At 42.8% G+C, this 22,259-nt stretch overlaps 1 protein-coding gene across 1 annotated transcript in view; it reads left to right on the forward strand.

The window, feature by feature from the left end:
* The window catches only part of LOC145392517 (putative methyltransferase DDB_G0268948), a 249,791-nt gene extending 229,307 nt beyond the window's left edge, over positions 1-20,484 (forward strand). Inside the window, exons 8-9 of the mRNA XM_080266912.1 lie at positions 17,232-17,372; positions 20,323-20,484. Of these exons, the coding sequence (XP_080123038.1) occupies positions 17,232-17,372; positions 20,323-20,431 (250 nt within the window). The 3' untranslated portion in view covers positions 20,432-20,484. The remainder of the gene's footprint in view (positions 1-17,231; positions 17,373-20,322) is intronic.
* The last annotated feature ends 1,775 nt before the right edge of the window (positions 20,485-22,259 follow it).

Below are 22,259 nucleotides of genomic sequence, written 5' to 3' on the forward strand. Positions count from 1 at the left end.
CTGAGATGTGGGCACCATCCAGCCCTCTTAAGCTACCAGAGGAGGATGGATGACTCTGTCGCTGATACCTGTCCAGGATGCAACACAGCACCCCATACTATTAAGCACATTATGGAAGACTGCATTGCACACAATCACCTGTGCCAACAACACAACATACACTCTCCCAGAGCTCTGTGGGAAAGCCCGGTCTCAGCCATGGCCTTCCTAAGGGACTCGGGGCTGTTCTGCCAGACTGCCCAGGGAACAACTACTACTGCTACTACAAAGGATGCATTATGATCTGTCTAAGATAAGTCCCGTGTGAATGAAACCCCAAGCATGTTCAAGGATGATGCAGGATTGAGCTGGATATTATTAAACGTTAGTGAGTACTCTTGTGGAAGATTTTGTCAGGTTGATATGTGTAAAAACTGAGTCTTCGATGCATTAAAAACAAGATTATTTTTACCCCAGGCAAGCCAAGTCAGACATTAGGTGTGCCGTAGCCTCATCCCTTGTTTGTCGAAATAACTGTGAGATGGACGTTGCAGGAACTGAATGGAAAGGTGAAGGATGGAATCATCAGCATATGAGTGGGATAGGGTTAGATGTACAGCTTAGAAGGTCATTGATGAATAAAAGGAAGAGAGTTGGTGACTGGACAGAACCTTGAGGAACACCACTGTTGATAGATCTAGAAGAATGATGGCCATCTACAACAGTGCCTATAGAACAACCAGAAAGGAAGCAGTAGATGAAGGCACAGATAGAACAATAGAAACCGTAAGAGGGCAGTTTGGAAATTAAAGATTTGTACCAGACTCAATCGAAAGCCATTGAGATGTCAAGTGCAATGGCAAAGCTTTCGCCAGAGTCCCGAAAGGAGGATGACCAGGAGTCTGAAAGGTAGGTGAGAAAATTGTCAGTGGAGTGTTCCAGATGGAACCCATACTGATGATCAGAAAGAATGTTGTGATAAGAAAGATGCTTTAAAATATTTCTGTTAAATATTGACTCGAAAACTTTGAGACACAGGATGTTAATGCAGTTGGACAAAAGTTAGAGGGTTGGGAATGGTCACCCTTCTTTGGGACTGGCTGAATGATAGCAAACTTTTAGCGAGAAAGAAAGGTACAAGTTGATAGACAAAGGCGAAAGAGTCTACCTAGGCAGGGTGTAAGCACAGAAGCACAGTTTTTGAGACCAACAGGTGGGACTCCATCAGGCCCATATGCCTTGTTAGTATTGATGCCAGTGATGGCAGAAAATACATCAGCTGAAGAAATTTTAATGTCAGCCATGAGGAAGTGATGGAGGAACAGCACTGGAATTGTCTAATGTGGAATTGGAGGAGAAAATCTGAGCGAAGAGATCTGCTTTATCAGTAGAAGAAATACAGTAGTTACAGAGCCATCAGAGTAGAAAAGAGGAGGGAAGGATGATGAAGTAAAGTTGTTAAAAAGGTTTTTGGCAAGGTTCCAGAAGGAGAGGGAAGAATTCGTGTTGGAGAGTTGAGAGCATTTAGTATGGATGAAATTAGCAGAGCAAAGAACAGACTTAGCATGATTCCAGGCAGAAACATAAAAAAGATGTGATTCAGGGGTGGGTTGGCTCTGGTACCCTTTATAGGCCCTGTCTTTATTGTGGACAGCATTACAACGAGCGTGATTAAACCAAGGCTTTCTTGCAATAGTCAAAGGATATGATAAGGGAATGTATGCTTCCATGCCCGAGAGAATAACCTCCGTAATGCGCAAGGCACAGTCAGATGGCTCCCGGCCATGGAAGCAATAATCATTCCAGGGAGAATGAAAGATGTACTGCCTGAGTGCCTCCCAATCCATAGCTCCAAAGTGCCACAATCGACATTTCTTTGGAGGGTTCACAGTCCGTACCGGAGCGATAGAACAGGTTAAGGTAATAGCGTTGTGATCGGAGGATCCCAACGGCGAAGAAAGATTAACAGTGTAAGCAGAGGGATTAGTTGTAAGGAAGAGGTTAAGTATGTTGGAGCTCCCTCCATGGCGGTCAGGGATACGGGTAGGGTGCTGTACAAGCTGCTCTAAGTCATTAACCCTTTAACCGCGGGCTTGATTTGCTTTTTCTTGCAGCACCCACGGGCATATTCACACTCCGACAGAGTCTCTAAAAATATTTGCCAAAAATCAGTTATTAGTCCTAGAATATTAAAATCACATATGCTTATGGCACATACCTTCAGCTTTCTCCTGGGGTGTTTGTTGAGCCTTCATCGAGTACCGTAGGACTTGTGGATACCTCTGAAGTTGGGTAACGAAGTCTCCACTTTACACTTCCCGACAACCCGTAATATGATTACCAGAGCCTGATATTATCACTAGAAACACTATTCTATGATTCTCAAATAGTTTGGAATCCATATTCCAAAAAAAAAAAAACACCGTGAAAGCAATGAAAATTACGAGGGCGTATGACCTTCCCACTTGCGTTAGTTCACCGCTGGTGTTGTCATTTATTATTCATAAAAACACTCACAGTTTATATTTCTATTACTATATAACACTTATATATATCTACAGTCTTTATCCATAAGTTTCCTTCAGTAACAGTAGTTTATTGTCACTGTAGGCATTCAGTTTCTTTCAGTAAAATACGTAGCATTCACTTTCTTGTCCTGTATACTAGCATTGAGAGTGAATGTCACTTTCACCTTCACTCTCATAACTCATAGTATTCATACATGCTAGAGTGAAACTTTCACTTTCGTTACTGCTAGTATATATACTCGTATTCTTATAATACTACTCATTTACATTTCTATTTACGTTCTCTATTTTAATTACATTATTTACATTTCTATTTTATTTACACTGTGTTATGCTCTGTCACTTGAAGTAACTTATAAAACTATTTTCCACTGTTCACTTGTATTTACTTTCATTGCTTTATGTGCTGTTTACACATTATTTACAATTCCACTTGCACTGTTTTACTCAACAGAAAGATCGTAGTTACTCTTTTATCAATTGTCAGCCCTTTACCTCTTTCCACACGAGGTTTAGTAGGGGGTAAAGGTCACAGGGCCCTTTGCATGGGGCTAAAAAGTGGCTGAAGTTAGCAGTAGCAAACAGACGTACCTTCACCTTGGAAGATGACAGTGAACTGATAGGGGTGGGCCGGGGTGGCCTTCCTAGGGAAATGCATTACTGCCAGTTAGGAAGAGAATTTAAGGTTTAGAGGAGGAGAGGTGGTGCTCAACAGAGCGAAAGTTAGAGAAAAGGTTGCGAATGTTGCAGAAATGAAGAAGAAGTAAGTCAGACAGTGGTTCCAGGCAGCTCATTGGGTCATCATCAGGAAAGGGGTGGATAGTGGGGGCATTAATGGTCCCCCCCCCCCCCCCCCGGGGACTCTGAGGCTTGGTTTTCAGTTGCCATTTTTCTTTTCTAATTTTGAAAAGGAAGTGTGGTGTGTACTGTGCATGTAGTTTGGTGTTGACAGTTAGAGAAATTTGTATTGGAGAGCATGCTGGCTTACTCTCTGTGTTACTGAAACACTGAAAAGGTTCAGCAAAAGGGGATGGTCAGGAACTAGTCCTGAGGACTGATGAAACGGGAGTTCCAGCTCTCCCTATCATCAGCTTTCCATCCACCTTGGGATTACTGCCCTGCTCGACTGTTGCTACCATTGCATGGAATAAGTTGGAAATGATGGTAAGACCCTGTTGTAGGGCTGCTGGGCATATTGCAGCTATAGGAAGTGAGCCATTTCTGTCTTTGATTGTACTTGAAGACATCTGAGATTAAATAAGTTACTGTCTAGACGGAACTGGATTTTTATTCCATCATCAGGGTTCATTTGTTGGTGCTTAAAAGAGTGACAAGTGAGAGAGATGTTGAAAATGACAGGATCCAGGATACATCCTTGCTTTATGCCCACATCCGTATTGATTGGTTTGGATTTGCTCCCACCAATGGACACATGAGCATTCATGCTGTCATGCAGGCTCTTTAGTATGGTAAAAAATTTGTTTGGAACTCCAAATTTTCTAAGAGCATTCTGTAAATGTTCTCTGTTGACAGTGGCAAATGCTTTTGCAAGATCGACAAATGGAGTATATAAGTCATGGTTCTGCTTTTGGCAGTTCTCTTGCATCTGTCTGGCAACAAAGATCATGTCATAAGTACTTCAGTCCTTCCAAAATCCACCTCGTGTTTCAGCAAGTGTTGACTCAGTCAAATGTTTTGTCAGTCTGGATAACAATACCATGGATAGTATATACTTTACTAGCATTCACAATGAGGGAAATGCCTCTGCTGTTGTCACAATTTGAGCAGTCCGCTTTCCTCTTGTAGATGGTTACAGTATTGGAAGTAAGCCATTCAGATGGAATTTGTTCTTGGTTCCAGATAGTGTGTGAGACTATGGAGGTTCTGGTGAAGTAACTGGCCACCCCCTTACATTAGTTCAGATGTAATGCTATCAGGGCCGGGACTTGTACTATTTTTTTGAGATCGGATGGTCTGAACAGTTTCCGTAGGTGTAGGTGGGACAACGATATCTGCAGCTTGAGGGGTATTAGGGATGTTATCAAGGATATTGTGTTCCCCAGGGTTTCTCTAGTTCAGTAACATATGGAAGTGCTCTGCCCATCTTTCTAGGATTGCTTGCTTGTCTTTCAGGAACTCTCCTTCAGCTGATCGAACAGGATTTATGTTGTGTTTGGTTGGGCCATAGATAGTTTTAATGGACTTGTATGACCCATGTTGTTTGTTAATGTCCGCCAGTCTTTGCAGCTTTCTTGCTTGCTCAGTCTGTCATTTCTTCTCCATGTCACACAGTTTTCTCTGGGTTTCACATTTGAGATTCTGGAATTCAGTTTTTAGGGTTAAGGAGCTAGGATGAGCCAACTGGTTGTTATGTGCTCTGTTCTTCATTGCAACAAGGTCTTGTATGCCCTCAGCATTTTCATCAAACCAGTCCTTATGACAGTGAGCAGAGAAGCCTAGTGTTTCTTTTGCAGTGCTTTGAAGCAATGTCTTATTGTTCAGCCACTCTTTCTCTAGGTTTGTTGCAGTGTTGTTTGGATGAACTGGTGGGCATTGAGAGAGCTTGTCTGTAATAGTGCTGCAGAAGGTGTTACAGGTTGCCACATCCTTTAAACTACAGACATACCTCAACATACAAGCATTCAAGATTCGAGCATTTCAAAGATGCAAACATGTAAATAATAACAAACATTTCAGAGGTACGAACGTAAACAAGAAAAACTAATTTAGCTTGTAGCAGCTCATTGCGACCGCTTTTGAATGTGGCTGGTAACAGTAGTTGCGAGGCAGGTCACTAGGTGGCAGTGTTGGTCCTAGAGGGCTAACCTGCCATCTTTTGTTTTTGTTTTGTTCACGTGGAGGAGAGAGGATCACTGCATATTGTGCTTTTAGTCCTTTCACTCCATTTAATATGGCTGATAAATACAAGCGTGTTGATAGTGGTGCTTCTGGCTCACCTAGGAAGCGACATGCCATCTCTATGGAACAAAAACTCAAAATAATAAAGCGTGTTGAACGAGGTGAAAGAATTAGTGCAGTGGCTCTCAAGGGGTTAACAGGTGCCTTTGGAATAATAGAGAAAGGACTTGCTTCCTTTGAAGAACAGGATCTGAATGCTGACAGGTTTGGCAGAGTCTGTGTTGCTGTGCATGATGCCCTGGCCTGCTAGCGTCTCATCCTTGACGAGAAAAAGAAGAACGCTTCCCAGTCATCAGTCACGAGGTTTTTCTCGAGGGTAGAAACAAAATTAGATGAACCACAGCCTTCAATGTCCTATGCTGAGCCTTCAACCTCCTTTGCTGAGCCTTCAGCCACATCTGTTCAGCCTGCTTCTCCTGAAAATCTCGACTTGACCACTGCTCTCTCCTCACCCATATCTTCCAACTAACTCTACTCCTCCACCTGCCTCCTCTCACTTCCTGCAAGTCCTGCTATGTCTGCCCTCAGGTGAGCTACGGTAATGTTTATAAAATAAGATAACTCTGTTGTTGCTTATGTCCGATATATATTTACAACTAACGAAACAAAATGAAATGCTTGCCACATCCACATCTTTGCAGGTTGCAAACGTTCCATTATCTTTCATCAGTTGTAAATAGGCATCAGACAATAGCAGGAACAGAGTTGTGTCTTAGACTGTATGTTTTTCTTGTGTAGTGTGCTAATTTATGCATTTATATTTCCTAATACAATATAAACTGCTTAAGAACATTTAAAACCCTGCCAACAGATCAGTGAACAGTACAGTGTTTTTTATGTTGTACATGTAGTACTGTAAGGGATTTTCATTTCGCGAACAATATCAGCTTGCGAACAGCCTCTTGGAACCAATTATGTTCGTAAGTTGAGGTATTTCTGTACTACTGTTTAGTTTCTTCGCAGATGGTCTGTGGCACATTTGTGGGCATATGACTAATTGCAGTTTGGTAACTATAAGATTATGGTTTGTTGAGCACTCAGCATCTCTCATAGCTTGGGTTATAAGAACTTCTCTCCGATCTCGCTATCTTACTGTGACGTAGTCAGTTAGGCTTCAGTGTTTAGATCGTGGGTGCATCCATGTGGTCTTGCGTTTATTAAGTTGAAAAATGCTGTTGGTGTTGACCAGACTGTGCTCGGAGCATAAGGAAAGCTGTCCATGACCATTGTTGTTCATGTTACCAACACCATGAGGAGGCCGTAGCATGGGCCAAACAGGGTAGTACTCCCGAGGGGAATGGGAATGCTGGTGATAGGGAGAGCTGGAGCTCCTGTTTCACTAGCTATCTAACCATCCCCCTTTGCTGACCTTTTCAGTGTGACAGTAACATGGAGAGTAGACCAGCATACTCTCCCAAACATTTCCTCTAACTATCTTATGCACTATAACACATGCACTTTACATTTCACACAATGTATCCCACTACGTTACAGGGGTTGGCGCCAGGAAGGGCATGCGGCCAGAAAACTTTGCCCCCACTACTTAGTAGCGGACTTCTGGGGGGAGGCGTGGCGGGGGTTCCGCCGGCATAGATCGTGGGTCCAGGGCGAGATGGGGCTTGGGCCTGTGCTATAGGGTACAGGGCATTGCAATTCCTAGGCTGCCGCTTCCGCCCAATAGAGAGGGGCCTGAACCTGGGAGTAGCGCCCCAGGAGGCTGCCCTATCAGTGGGTGTATAATGGCGGGATAGTTGCAGTGCCAAGACGCGCTTGGAGGGTGTCCTTGCAGCTGTCCTGGCAGGGTGCCCCGAGGCCACTACCACAGCCACTGGTAAGCTGGTGGGCTAGGGGTCCCAGATCCATTGCCTGGACCTGGGACTGTGCAGTGAGTGGGACCTGTGCTGTGTCTGTCCCCCTTTATTAATACTGAAGATGACGAAACAAAATAAGTTTCAAAGCAAGCCTGAGGACAGTAAATCACCCATGAGGATGAGGATGGGTTCATGGCATGTGGGAAGTTTGAGGGGAAGAGCAGGGGAAGTTGTTGAGGCATTCAGTAGGAGGTGGGTGGATGTGGCGTGTTTGCAGGAAGTCCGGTACAGGGGTGGATCAGCCAGAAAGATTGTTGGGAAGGACTGTTGCTATAAGTTGTTTTGGCAGGGGGGGACAGACGGATATGGAGGTGTTGGTGTGATGGTTGCGGAGAAATGGGTGGAATATGTTATGATTGTTTTGAGAGTAAGCGATAGGATATTGGTAATGAAAATTCTGTTGGGAAGAAAGATAGCTGCGATTATATCGGCATATGCTTCACAGGGAGGATTGGATGAATCAGAGAAAGATAGATTTTGGGATGATTTAATACGTGTAGTGGGTGGTATGTGGGATGATGAGATAGTGATTTTGGGAGGGGACTTAAATGGTCATGTAGGTGAAGCAACACAAGGTAATGAAGGAGTGCATGGGGGATGTGCGTATGGTCTAAGGAATGCAGAAGGGGAAAGGATACTCGAGTTTGGGGAGGCAACGGACATGATTGTGTGCAACACATATTTTAGGAAAAGAGACAGTAGGTTAATTGCGTATGAGTCTGGGGGAAATAGCAGTCAGATAGATTATTTTCTGGTTAGGAGGGCCGATAGGAGGTTAGTGAGGGATGTTAAAGTTATAGGAAGTGAGGAGTGTGTGCAGCAGCACAAACTATTGATTTGTGATATGGTGCTTAAAGAACAAGTGATGAAAAAGAGGACTTATGTACCTAGGAGGAAAATATGGAAGCTGAAAAACCAAGTAGTAAGGGATGCCTTCTATAGCGAGTTGAGGAGAGTGAGGGCTGAACAGGGAGCTGTGGACAGAGGTGTTAATGAATAGTACAGAGCCCTCAAGAACAATTTCTTGAGAGTTACTTATGTAACATGCGGTTGGACAAGAGGACCACCAAGACATAAAGTAACTTGGTGGTGGGATGAGGGTGTAGAAGATGCAGTTAAGGAGAAAAGAAGGCTTTTCCGGGAATGGAAGAAGGGTGGTAGCAAAGAGGAATATTGGCTGCCAAGCGTAGGGCTAGGAGAGAGGTATACAGGGCAAAGTCTGAGTCACAGAGACAATTACTTGATAACCTAAATCATGGGGAAAGGAAAAATATATTTAGGGTGGCAGGTCAGGTGAAGAGGGATAATCGGGATATTATAGGTGAGCAGTGTGTGAAGAATGATGAAGGAAGGGTAGTGGTTAACAGTGAGGATATTAAAGATGCATGGAGAGAGCATTATAACCAGTTGTTGAATGAGGAGTTTGACTGGGACAGGGAAGGTTTGGATCCAGCAGATCCAGTGTCTGGCCCTTGGCCTTTGATTGATACTGCTACTGTGAGTGAGGCAATAGGCTGGATGAGGGTGGGGAAGGCAGCAGGTGTGTCTGGGTTGACTGCCGAAATGTTGAAGGCATCAGGCGATATAGGGGTGAGTTTAGTCACTGACCTGATTAAAAGGATTATTTATGAGTGTGTTGTCCCAGATGATTGGCTGAAGAGTGTAATTGTAAATGTGTATAAAGGGAAGGGTGATGCCCTGGAAAGAGGAAATTATAGAGGTATAAAGCTTTTAGATCAGATAATGAAGGTAATGGAGAGAGTTTTAGAAGGTATGATTAGAGAAAGAGTGAATATTGATGAGATGCAGTTTGGGTTGATGCCAGGTAGGGGGACCACTGATACCATATTCATTGTTCGACAGCTTCAGGAAAAATATATTGGTAGGAGAAGGGATCTTTATTTTATTTTTGTTGATTTGGAAAAGGCCTTTGACAGAGTCCCTAGAGAGGTGGTGAAGTGGGCAATGAGAAAGCTTGGCTTGGAGGAGTGGCTGCATAGGTTGGTTATGGCCATGTATGTGGGTGCTCACACCCAGGTGAGAGTGAATGGAGATTTGAGTGATGAGTTTTCCGTGAATGTTGGTGTGCATCAGGGGTTAGTCTTGAGTCCCATGTTGTTTATCACGGTACTTGAAGCCCTTTCACATGACTTTAGAAACGGACTCCCGTGGGAGTTGTTGTATGCTGATGATATGGTGTTGATTGCAGAGAATGAAAGGGAGGCGGAGGAAAGGTTTAGGAAGTGGAGAGACGGTATGGGGCAAAAGGGTTTAAGGGTAAATGCAGATAAAACAAAAGTGATGATATCTAGGGTTGGTGGCGGTACTGTCAAAGACGAGGGAGAGTGGCCATGTGCAGTTTGCCACAAGGGCGTGGGAAGTAATTCCATCTTGTGCGGTGTGTGTGATAAATGGGTGCATAAGAGATGTAGTGGTATCAGAGGTAGACTGCGAGATAATGCTGATTTTATGTGTACGGCGTGTCGGGGTGAGCAGGTGGAGATTGTCAGACGTGAAAGAATTGAACTTGCTGGTGAATCTCTTGAGTGTGTGGAATAGTTTTGTTATTTGGGAGACATGTTGTGTGCTGGAGGTGGGGATGGAGCTAGCTTTGTGGCTAGGGTGAGAAGTGGTTGGAAGAAGTTCATGGAGCTCTTGCCTCTCCTGACATTGAGAGGACTCTCCCTACGTGCTAAGGGGTCTTTGTATGCAGCATGTGTTAGGAGTGTAATGCTGTATGGTAGTGAGACCTGGGCAGTGAAGGAGGAAGATATTCGCTGGCTCAGACGTACAGAAATGACAATGATTAGGTGGATGTGCAGTGCGTTCCTGCGTCCAAGGCCTGGAGGGGCTGGGTTTATGATGGAAGAGTTGAGAGGTAGGATGGGACTGGAGTGTATTGGTGTTGTGATGAGGAGAGGTAGATTGAGGTGGTTTGGACATGTGGAGAGGATGGGGGATGATAATTGGGTGAGGAAGGTGAGAAGTGTTAATATTGGGGGTGGGGTTATGAGGGGTAGACCGAGAAAGAAATGGGACAAGGTCATTATCCCTTACATCGCGGGCTTGTTTACCAATGACTTGCGTGTGCCGTGGGGTTATTTGGGCTCCGACAGACTCTCAAAAAATATTTGCCAAAAATCAGTTATTAGTCCTAGAATAATAAAATTACATATCCTTATGGCACATACCTTCAGCTTTCTCCTGGAATGATTGTTGAGCCTTCGTCGGTTACCGTAGGACTTGTGGAGACCTCTGAAGTAGGGTAACGAAGTCTCCACTTTACACTTCCCGACAACCCGTAATATGATTACCACAGCCAGATACAAACACTATAAACACTATTCTACAATTTTCAAGTAGTTTGGGATCCATACTCAAAAAAAACAACAACTGTGAAAGCAATGGAAATTACGAGCGCGTCTGATCGTCGCACTGGCACTAGTTCGCTCTTGGTAGTCTGTCATTTATTATTCATAAAACCCCTCACACTTTATATTTCTATTACTATATAACACTTATATATATCTACAGTCTTTATCCATAAGTTTCCTTCAGTAGTATTAGTTTATTGTCACTGTAGGGATTTAATTTCTTTCAGTAAAATACATAGCATTCACTTTCTCTTCCTGTATACTGGCATTGAGAGTGAATGTCACTTTCATCTTCACTCTCGTAACTCATAGCATTCAGACATGCTAGAGTGAAACTTTCACTTTCATTACTCCTAGGGTATATACTCGTATTCTTATAATACTACTCATTTACATTTCTATTGACGTTCTCTGTTTTATTTACGTTATTTACATTTCTATTTTATTTACACTGTGTTGTGCACTGTTACTTGAAATAACTTATAAAACTATTTTCCATTGTTCACGTATATTTACATTCATTACTTCCACTTGCTGTTTACACATTATTTACACATTATTTACAATTCCTCTTGCACTGTTTTACTCAATAGAAAGATTGTAGTCACTCTTTTATCAATTGTCAGCCCTTTACCTCTTTCCACACGAGGTTTAGTAGGGGGTAAAGGTCACAGGGCCATTTGCATGGGGGTGAAAAAAGGCCTTGAAGTCAGCATGAAGAAACATACGTACTCTCGCTTCGGAAGATGAGAGTGAACTGATAACAGAGGACCAGCATGGGGGCCTGCTAGGGGTTATTCAGAGTTACCAATATTACTTCTTGAAACAGCTAAGTCTAGCACTGATATGATTGGCAGGAAATCTAGACAATACATTATAAATTTGGTAGTTCCAGGTGAATGTAAATATCACTTAGGCTTCTCCCTTCCCTCCTTACATGTATATTTATTACGAAAATAGATTAGAGGCCTACTTAGGAGATATATATTCAGAGCTACCAATGTTATATCTTGAAACAGCTTTGTCTAGCACTGATATGATTGGCAGGAAATCTAGACAATACATTATAAATTAGGTAGTTCCAGGTGAATGTAAATATCACTTAGGCTTCTCCCTTCCCTCCTTACATGTATATTTATTACGAAAATAGATTATACGACATATTTCAAGGGGAAAAAACAGCGAAAATTAGCGAACGAGTGCACGTGAGGTGTTGTCAGGTGATAATTAGCCAATTCCAGGTGTATGGCACTCTCACTTACCTTATTTCTTTCTTGTATATATTATTTGGTATAAGAATAGGACATAGGGCTTATTTCAATGGATGAAATCAGTGAAAAATTCCAGGGAAGATTTACTTAGCGTAGCACGGCCGGGCAGGCAAGAGGATAGGGTAAAGGAGGGGGGGTAGGGAGGGGAGTCAAGTACGGGGAGAAATGGCTAAATTGTCAACAATGGATGGGAGTACAGATGAGATTAGGAGTGCTGACTAGTGTTGGACATTGGCAGTACTGATAGATGATACAAGCCCCCACTTGGAAGCCCGGGTGAATTCAAAATAACACAGAATCACAAAAGCGACGCCCCGCGGTTAAGGGGTTAAGTGTGACCTTAGGGTTAAGGGACTGAACAGGGAGGCTGCAATTGATCGTGCAACTTGGAGAGCCGCCATTAGGTGACCAAGGCCGACACATGCAAGCATGTTGGAGCCTTTAAAAAGGAAACGAAACAATGGTAGCCTTTAATTTCTTTGCCAGAGGTGAGTATCTTTTTCTACTCTGGCATTAAAATCTCAAGCAGGATCAGTTTGTCATTAGGCGGTACTGTACCGAGTGAATGGTAGCATCCAAAGAGTCATAAATGGAATCTTTGACAGCGTCTTCAGAATCAAGCATGGAGACATATAGATCTTCAGAGAGTGGTATGTGCCAAGACATCAGCCTCTCTGAGATACCCACAGATATTTTTTGGATATTCTGTTGAAAGTTGCTTTGGATGACAAAGTCAATATCATAGCTTCTTTTTACATTGTCTGGTTATCCCCTTCAGAAATAGGATTACCCTGCTCCTGCTTCTGTTAGGTTGCCGTCTCCCAAGAGGTGAGTCTTAGACTAGGCAGCATTGTCAATTGTATATCTTTTCAGTTCATGGGCAGTAAAGGCATTTCTGCAGCATGCTCATGTGTCGTGGTCAGCTTCGAGCAAGGTTCACATATTCCATGTAACAAGAGTCAGAGGGATTCTTTTGGTTTTGTGACCACAATGTGGGATGCCTTGGCAGATGTGGTTATCTGCCCAGGTGGTGCGGAGCAGCAAATGTTTGGGTTACATTTATAAACCTCTCCTCATCAGGGGTAAGCAGTTGGGCGTCCATTTCCGGCTTCTTAGTTGCACTGGATGCTGCCGAAGGGATGACCTGTTCCTATGGCATCATGCCAGCAGCCAATGGGCCAGTGCGGCCTATGTGCAGGACTCAAGCTAGAGACTTCCATCCATATCCATGACTTGTCATTGTCACCCTGTCCCATCGACATAGGTCTCTTGTTTTGACAAATGAAATAGGAGGTGAGTATAGCTTTGGGCTTGGGCAATAAATGGATTTGGTGTGATGGTGAGGGTGCACAATCCTTACCACTACGTGACTTGGCCCTTCTCAGCCTGTGATGCTGACGTGAAGATTCATGACAACCATCTAGTGAGCGGAGTTGCAGGAGTCTGGCGGGAGCTCTGTCTGTTGAGCCCCACCTTCTGTGGGACTCCACTTATGGAGTTTTAGTTTGGGGCTTACTCCTGTAGCCTTAACCCATCCAAGGGCAATCCACAAGGGACTGGTCCTGGGAACACTTACCATAGTTGGACCCCTCACTGATGATCCCCTCCAGCATGGGTAACTCTGTCCTCCTGCTCAGCCTGGGAGGGATCTTCCCCTGCTGGTATGGCCTACCAGATTTGCAGCATATTCGAGCCCCTCCAACACACACACACGCACGCACACACGCACAGAGCAAGGTTAGAAATCGATGATTTCTTGAGGGTAAATGAGCTAGATAGTATGTCCATTATGGAGACCTACTTAAGAGAGGATATTGATATCCAAGTGGAAGATGGTAATTGCAAACTATGGAGAATAGATAGAAAAGAAAAACTGGGAGTAGGAGTGATGATAGCAGTGAAGAATTGCATAAATGTGGATAAAGTGGAACTGGGAGAAGGTAGGGCAGAATTGATAAATATGAAACTAGAAACCAGAGGGGAAGACAGTAGAGACATCGCAGTAGCATATGCTCCCTCTAAGACAAGGACATGAAATGAAGAGGAATACTAGATTTTGTCAGACATGGTTAGATACCTACAGAAAGTGATTGAGAAAAGCAAAAATATAATCCTGATGGGCGACATTAATTGTAAAGAGATGAACTGGGAGGAGTGGGACTCAGGCAGTAGTGAAGATTCATGGTGCAGTATAATGTTAAATATTGCAGTGAATAATGTAATGACACAGTGGGCCAAAGAAGAGACAAAATTTAGAGGTGATGACACACCAGCAGGACTATATCTACTTCTAACCAAAGAATCTCACGTAATTGAATCTCTGAAATATCAGTGTTCTTTAGGAAAAAGTGATCATGTAGTGATTGAGTTCCAAATGATAAAAGGGCATGTGGCGCCAATAGATGAATGTACAGGCATGGAAGATACAACTTTGGGAAAGCAAACTTTACAGGACTGAGTAAATTTTTCGAAGAAGCAGATCGGAGAGAATGCAGAGAAACAAGAGAGATGCAGAAGAAGTGGGATATCTTTCTAGGACATTACAATTTTGGTGTGGAAAAATATGTCCCAAGAGTAAGTGGGAGAGAGGACTGGAAAAAGGATTAGTTCAACAGAATGTGTATGTTAGCAAAAAGAGAGAGAGATGTGGCATGGAACAAATGGAGAAAGAGAGGTAACAATAGAACAGAGGAAGAATACAGAAGAACTAGATATTAATATTGTATGCAAGAATCTATAGAGAGGAAGAGGGAAACTTCGAAAGAGGTGTAATTGACAAATGTGTGGAGGAACCTAAATTGTTTTTTAGGTTTTTCAATGGCAAATTGAACACACAGAAGGAATCAGTAAGCTGAAAGGAAAAGGAAAAGTCTATTAAGATGCAATAATGCAAGCTGAAATGATGAGTAAAAGTTTCCAGTCGGTTTTCACTAAGGAAAGTGATTTTGTGGGGGGGGGGGAGTGACTAGAAATGTAATGTTAACCCATTGACTGTGGCTGTATCATATATGATATCTGAGTCCAAATGGCTCCCATGTGCAGCTGTATCATATATCATTTCCTGCTTTCAAAAATGCCGCTGTCAGAAATGGCATGAAATAAATCAGCTAGCAATTCATGGCACCGTATAGAATATTGCCATACATATATTATGCATTTTTACAAGGTGCAGAGCTCTGCTCAGTTACCTACAAAATGCCGAAGGTAAAGGTACGAAATCTTCTCCATGCTGCCGCTAGCAGTAGCCCAAGCATATATTGGATGAAATCTCTGGATGAGTGTAGTAATGATAGTGATACGTTGTTCGATGATGACAATGATGGTTCAGATGCTGTTTTACACTTTATCTGATAGCAAGATTGCCACTGACGACACAGTACAACCATAACACATCGTTTGCCTGGCAGCACCACACGGAATATTTATTACTTCACGGACCTGTATCAGAGGTTATTTTTTTGTTTGCTATATTGTATTATATACCATTGAACTCGGGATTTTTTTCTCTACCTTTTAATGATATATATATTTTTTCTAATATTTTTTTCTAAATATTTGAAAACTGCCGCACACGGGATGTACATGTAAACAAACACTGACGCAGTGAATGGGTTAAAAGATATAAAGGTGGAAGTGCAGGAAGTGTATAAATTACTGGAAATTCAAGATGTAAGAAAAGCCCAAGGGCCTGACAGGATATCGACTTGGATACTAAAGAAATGCAGAGAACTAGCGGATAAGATTCGTGGTTTAATTGTGTGTTCTCTGGAAGAAGGGAAGGTGTCTTGGGAATGGAAGAGGGCCAGTATGGCACCAATTTACAAAGGAGGGCATAAGGTAGAGCCCCTGAATTTTAGACCAGTGTCCCTGACCAGTATAGTTGCAAAATTTTATGAGGGAATCTTGAAAGACAAGTGGATAAATTATCTGGAGGAGATGGTCATTTTGGCAGAAAGTCAATTTGGAATCAGAAATGGAAGGTCATGTGTCTCCAGTTTGTTGAGCCTCTGCTCAAGGGCAGTTGATGTGCTACAGGAGAGAGATAGTTGGGTGGATTGTGTGAGCTTAGATCTGAAGAAAGCCTTTGACAAGGTACCATACATGTGACTAATATGGAAATTGGAGCACATAGGAGGATTAAAGGGGATCCTCTTGGACTGGACGAGAGACTTTTTGAGAGACCGACAGATGAGGACAGTAATGAAGGACAGGATATCTGGATGGAGGGAAGTAACAGGTGAAGTCCCACAGGGCTCAGTGTTAGCGCCCGTAATGTTCCTGATTTACGTAAACAGTATGGTACTGTAGATCAAATGAACAGTTATGGAAGGCTGTTTGCTGATGATGCAAAGACCATGAGGGAAGTGAAAGTTGAAGAAGACTGTAAAATGTTGCTGGAGGGCCTGGATAGGATTCACGAGTGGAGCAGGATGTGGGAAATGAAATTCAGAACAAAATAATGTAAAATATTGGAAATGGATTGTACCAAGAGACCATCACTGAATTATATGATGGGTAATGAACCAATCACAAAAGCAAGAGAAGGGAAGGACTTGGGAGTGCTGGTCCAGGAAAGTTTGTCACCCAAAAAACACATTAATACGATACTGTAGTTAGAGAGACATATTATCTCTTGACTAACATAAGAGTAGCATTTCATTACATAGATGAGGAGGTGATGAAAATATTGATAGTGGCCATGATGTGCCCTAGATGGGAATATGTGACAGTAGTGTGGTCCCCGCATAAAAAGAAAGATATAAACATGATCGAGAGAATACAAAGAACAGCAACCAAGATGGTCCCTAGCCTGGCAGATCTGTCGTACATGGAAAGGTCGGAAAAGCTAGATCTGCCCACCTTAGAAGGAGGAGAGAGGAAAGCGACATGGTTGCAGTGATCAGGGCCATGATTGGAGTAGAAAAAATTTACAGAGAAGATCTGTTTGTACGGGATGGGAGAGTAACAAGAGGACATGGAATGAAACTGAAAAAGCCAAGTTGCTTGAAGGATATCAAGAAATACAGTTTTCCTTATAGGTGCATAGACCTGTGGATAGCCTGGACAAAGAGATCATCCAATCTAAAAACTTAAACGAGTTCAAAGCAAAATTTGACCCCTTGAGAAACTGAGATGGGACCCCACGAGTGTAGCTCATTTACTGTATATCACAACAAGGTAAATACACACACACACACACAGCTGCTTTTATGGTTTAAACTGTACAACATTTAGTGTTGTGAAAAAACAAGAGAATACTCTGTAAATCTAATATGTTTCTATCCATAGAGATGATACTCACTATGTGGACAAAGTGGCATCAGTGACTGAACTTACAGGCTACATCACCAGCTGGTCAGGCTTCCAGAACTTCTACAAGCAGAATGGGGATGATGCTGCCTCACAGTTGCTCCAAAGATTCCAAAACAGGTGAGAAACGATGAACTCCTGATGGTATTTATTCCTGCTCTGTTGTGTGTTTACCACCTAACTTGTCAGACTTCTTCTAAAAGAGTTCTAGATGGTACGATTAGAGAAAGAGTGAATATTGATGAGATGCAGTTTGGGTTTATGCCAGGCAAAGGGACCACTGATGCTAGATTCATTGATCATCAGCTTCAGGAAAAATATATAGGAAAGAAAAAAGCTCTCAGCTTTGTTTTTGTTGATTTGGAGAAGGCCTTTGACAGAGTTCCTAGGGAGGTGGTGAAGTGAACAATGAGAAAGCTTGAGATCAAGGAGTGGCTGGTTAGAGTGATTATAGCTCTTTGTGTTGGTACTCGCACCCAGGTGAATGAACGGAGATTTGAGTGATTCCGTGAATGTTGGTGTGCAGCAATGGGCAGTTGTGAGTGCCTTATTGTTTATCATGGTACTTGACAGAGTTAGGGAAATAACAGAGGAATTAGTTAGAGAAGAACAGGGAGGTTTTTAGGAAGGGAAGAGATTGTGTAGATCAGATATTCATTCTTAGATCTTTAGTGGACAAGTTTCTAGAGAAGGGCAAGAAGTTGTATGGGGCCTTCATGGATTTGGAGAAAGCATATGACAGGGTGGATAGACAAGGATTGTGGAAAGTATTAAGAATATATGGAGCAGATGGGAAGTTGCTGAAGGCCATGAAGAGTATGTATGAGGGTGCTCAGGCTGCAGTACGTGCAGGGGCGCACCCAGGAATTTTCTAGGGGGGGGGGGGGGCCTGTAGCAAGGTGAGGTCAGGTACTCTGATAATTACCGGGAGGTCACATGCTGGTTTAGAGTCAGAGAGCTGCTGGCTCATCTGTTACTCTTTGTACTTGCCAGTTTTTAATGTTTTGCTGTTATCGAAATAAATATACAGTATATAGATTTTTAAAGGACCCAGAGAACAAAGGGGGGGGCCCCGGGCCTGGTTACCCCCCCCCCTGGGTGCGCCCCTGAGTACGTGTGGATAGTGAACTGAATTAATTTTTCTGTTTGAAGGTTGGATTGAAACAAGGATGTGTCATGTCCCCATGGTTTTTCACTCTGTATATGGATGGGGTTATAAAAGAGATACAAGGTAGGGCAGTGGATGTTGGAGCAGTCCTAGTGAGAGAGGGCAGTGTTTGGAAACTCCCTGTACTGTTGTTTGCAGATGATACGTTGTTGTTAAGTGAAGACAAAGGGGAGCTGCTAGGTTTGGTTGATGAGTTTGGGAGAGTGTGTAAGAAACAGAATTTAAAGGTGATTATAGGAAAGATTAAAGTTATGGTCTTCAAGAGAAGTGAAGTCAGTGAATGTACAATGAGGTTGGATGAGGAGGAAATGGAAAGTGTGAGTGCAGTAAGTACGTGGGTAGTGTGATGAGTAAGGATGGAAGTTTAGAGGGTGAGGTGCTTGAAAGGGTACAACAAAGAAGAAAGGTTGCTGGTTCCTTGAAAGCAGTGATAAGAAACAGGGAAGTGAGCATGGAAGTAAAAAAGCTACTACATGACAGTATTGTGATACCAACTCTAATGTATGGAAATGAAGTTTGGACCTAGCTGGAGGGACAGAAGTCAAGAGTGAGAGCAGTGGAAATGAGTTATTTGAGATAAGCATGTGGAGTCGCATGGAGAGACAGACTGACAAATGAGGAAGTGAAGGAGCATTGTGGTGTGGATGTGTATGTAATAGGAAGTGTTAGGAGAAACACACTGTGGTGGTTTGGCCATGTGGAGAGGATGGAGGGTGAGAGACTGATGAGGAGAGTGTATGTGAGTGAGGTGGAGGGGGGGGAGGGAGGGGGAGGCCAAGGATGAGATGGAAGGATGGAGTGGAGAGGTATATGAGAGAGGGGGGTGTGAGATGGGAGCTGGGCAATGAAATGGCGGGGGACAGGGCAACATGGAGGCGATTTGTTTCTGGCCAGCTCTTACAGGATTAAGGCATCTGGCAATAGATAGGTAGACTATTCTTTCTACTGGCAGATGATAATGTTCAGTTTAGGGGTGGCTTCCAAGTCTTCAGTAACCCTTTGATGACTTAACTTTAATACTGTATTCTTCTAACATATGTATCTTAATTTTTAATTATTGCCATCTCTTAGCAATTTTATGCACTTTAGAAGTAACCTCTCTGTCTTAAGGTTAGCCTTTTTGTTCATAGACAGCCATAGCTTCATTATGGCCAACCCCAGGATGGAGGTTCCTTAAGGGAAAGCAAAGCTTCATTTTTACTATACAGGTGGCCCTCCACATTCGCAGGGGTTAGGGGACACAAGACCCCTGCGCATGTGGAATTTCTGTGAATGTTTGGTGCGCTCTCCCGTAAATACCTCTTCAGCCACAAATCACCCCCCGTGAGCAAGTGTGCACATACTGTACCTAATAAATCATATGTGGGACCTGAAAGCAGCATAAAATATCACAAGTAGTAACAGACCAACTGCATAAAAAAGTTTAATAACAAATTAGTTTTGTTTGGGTATGGCTCTGCTAAGTTAGGGTAAATATATACCTGGTGACTTCCACAGACTCCTGCGACTGAGTGCGTCTCACACACATCCATGTGAGTGTGGCCAAGTCATAAACTTGGTACTCTTGAACACGTGAGAGCACAATTATTGGGCACAGTAACAAAATTACGGGAGGTTTGGTGTGGCAGCGTAGAGGCAGCGAAGCGACCGCGACAGTGACAGGACACAGACCGAGGGAGGGACATGGGAACGTGGTAGTTTTGTGCTTGGTTTGGCATGAAATGACCCGTGAGCATCCTCACTGCTACATTTTGCTGCCTCAAACAGAATCTTGGCTCCACAGTGGGGCAAGCCACGAATCTGCAAGACCCGTGAAAGTTGAATCCGCAAATGTGGAGGGCCATCTGTATTTATTTTTATTTTAAAATCATCTACATTATCAGTCCTCATCCTCTTTTTCAGAATTATGTCAGCACTGCAAGTTAGCACTTCACCTGAAGAAACAAAAGTCTGTCTGCGCTACAGGTACTTTTTACTGATGGGCCGTAAACCAGTGGGGATGATGTCATAGTGCTTAGCCAGATAGCGTATACAATAGGGCAGTGAGGACCTGAGCTGGTATGTGGGAGGTACTCTTGGCAAGATTTTTGCAGGTAGATCTTGTTGTTTATGCAGAATTATATTATGATGAGCATAGACTTGTATAGAAATGTTTTTTATGTGGAATTATTTTAGTAAAATGTGCATTATCTGGTCGGTGCATACAAGTGCTTTTCATGCAGAAGTAATGTAATGTGCATTATCAGATAATTGCATAGTGTAGAAAAATAATATGGAATATTGTTAAATAAAAGTTAGGTGTGTGTTATAAAATGTTGATTACCATTATGGTATGGGTTTTCTTTGTGTGGTTCACATCCAGATGGTGACTGAAGGACATGCCTGAGAAACAGAGTTATGCACTAGCAATTAATATTTTTAAGCATTAGGAAGCTCATAGTATGGTTATGGTTATTTCAGATGGTTGTCACTAAGAAAAGGGCTAATGTTATGGCCTTCAAATCATTTAGCAGTCCTCTCTGCTAGGATTGAGGCTGTGTTGTTTGATGCCCTTATAATGAAATATTGAAAGGTCATGTATCATGTAATATGCATGTTTATACCATATAAAACTCAATATAAGCCCCTCCCTCTCGGTGAAGACAGGTGGAGCCTTGACCTTTCCTTAGTGATCAGTGACTGACCATATTCAGATAAAAAGGCGTACAAAACACTGTTGTCCACGCTAAATTCGCCTTTATCGACGGCTGGGGATCTGTTGTGGGACAGGCTTGGATATCCTGTAAGATCAATAATATTTCACACCTGATCTCTCTCTCTCTCTCTCTCTCTGTATATATATATTTTATGTGACCGACTCTGGGCATAGGCTGCACAGCCTGCTTTCAAGGCCCAGTAGTCCTCCTACGTACCGCACACCTCTACATGTCACCACTTCGGCGCTAACACCCACCGTCCATACTGAATACATGCTAGGGCTGTCTCATACAGGACTGGTGTATTGATATTAGCGGGGGTATTTTTACGACATGTCGGCAGGCCTTCTGGTAGATCAGTAAAGTCTGATTTTTCTGAAATTCAAATCCTTAAACTGTTCCCTGCCTCAGCGGGATTTGAACCAGGGTCCGTCAGGACTGCAGGCCAACTCTCTACCGATTGAGCCACCGCCTCCCACTAATTATATCTGTATAATAAGTGAACAAAGTCCCAACCAGAAATTCTAATAAGGCACATAATGGAGTGGCTTGATGATAATCATATACCTTATGATGCCTGTGAGATGAAAGCTGAGCTGCTTCAGCTGGTGGCATTAATCAAAGACAAAGAAAAATACGAAATAGATGAAATAGCTCATAACAGTGGGCATGAGGTGCTAAGACTGACCCCATATCACTGCAACCTTAACCCCATTGAACTCATATGGCCACAAGTAAAATCTGAAGTAAAAAGAAATAACTCAAATGCAGACCAGACAAAAGGACTGAGGAAATTACAAAAACTGTGATCTCAAATGTGTCTGCAGAGAACTGGATAAAATGTGTCAGCCACACAAAGAAAACAGAGGAAGAATACAGGAAAAAGGATATTGCTGCTGAGCATTTGTTTGATAGCTTTGTCATTACTCTGAGTGACTCTGACGACAGCAGTGAAGATGATGACTGAAACACACACACACACACGCACACACGCGCACACACTCTCTCCTCCTCGTTACATGATGCATTTACCCTTTTTCGGACTTCCCTTCATAGCAAGCAAATTTTGAATATGTATTTTTGCATTAGGGTTGCTGTAAAGTATTGTTAGGTTAATTTAAGTTAATTCAGTACAAACATTAT

Source organism: Coenobita brevimanus, chromosome 22, assembly GCF_032717465.1.
Source record: "Coenobita brevimanus isolate Jiangsu-jjx chromosome 22, ASM3271746v2, whole genome shotgun sequence".
In the NCBI taxonomy this organism is placed as follows: domain Eukaryota; kingdom Metazoa; phylum Arthropoda; class Malacostraca; order Decapoda; family Coenobitidae; genus Coenobita; species Coenobita brevimanus.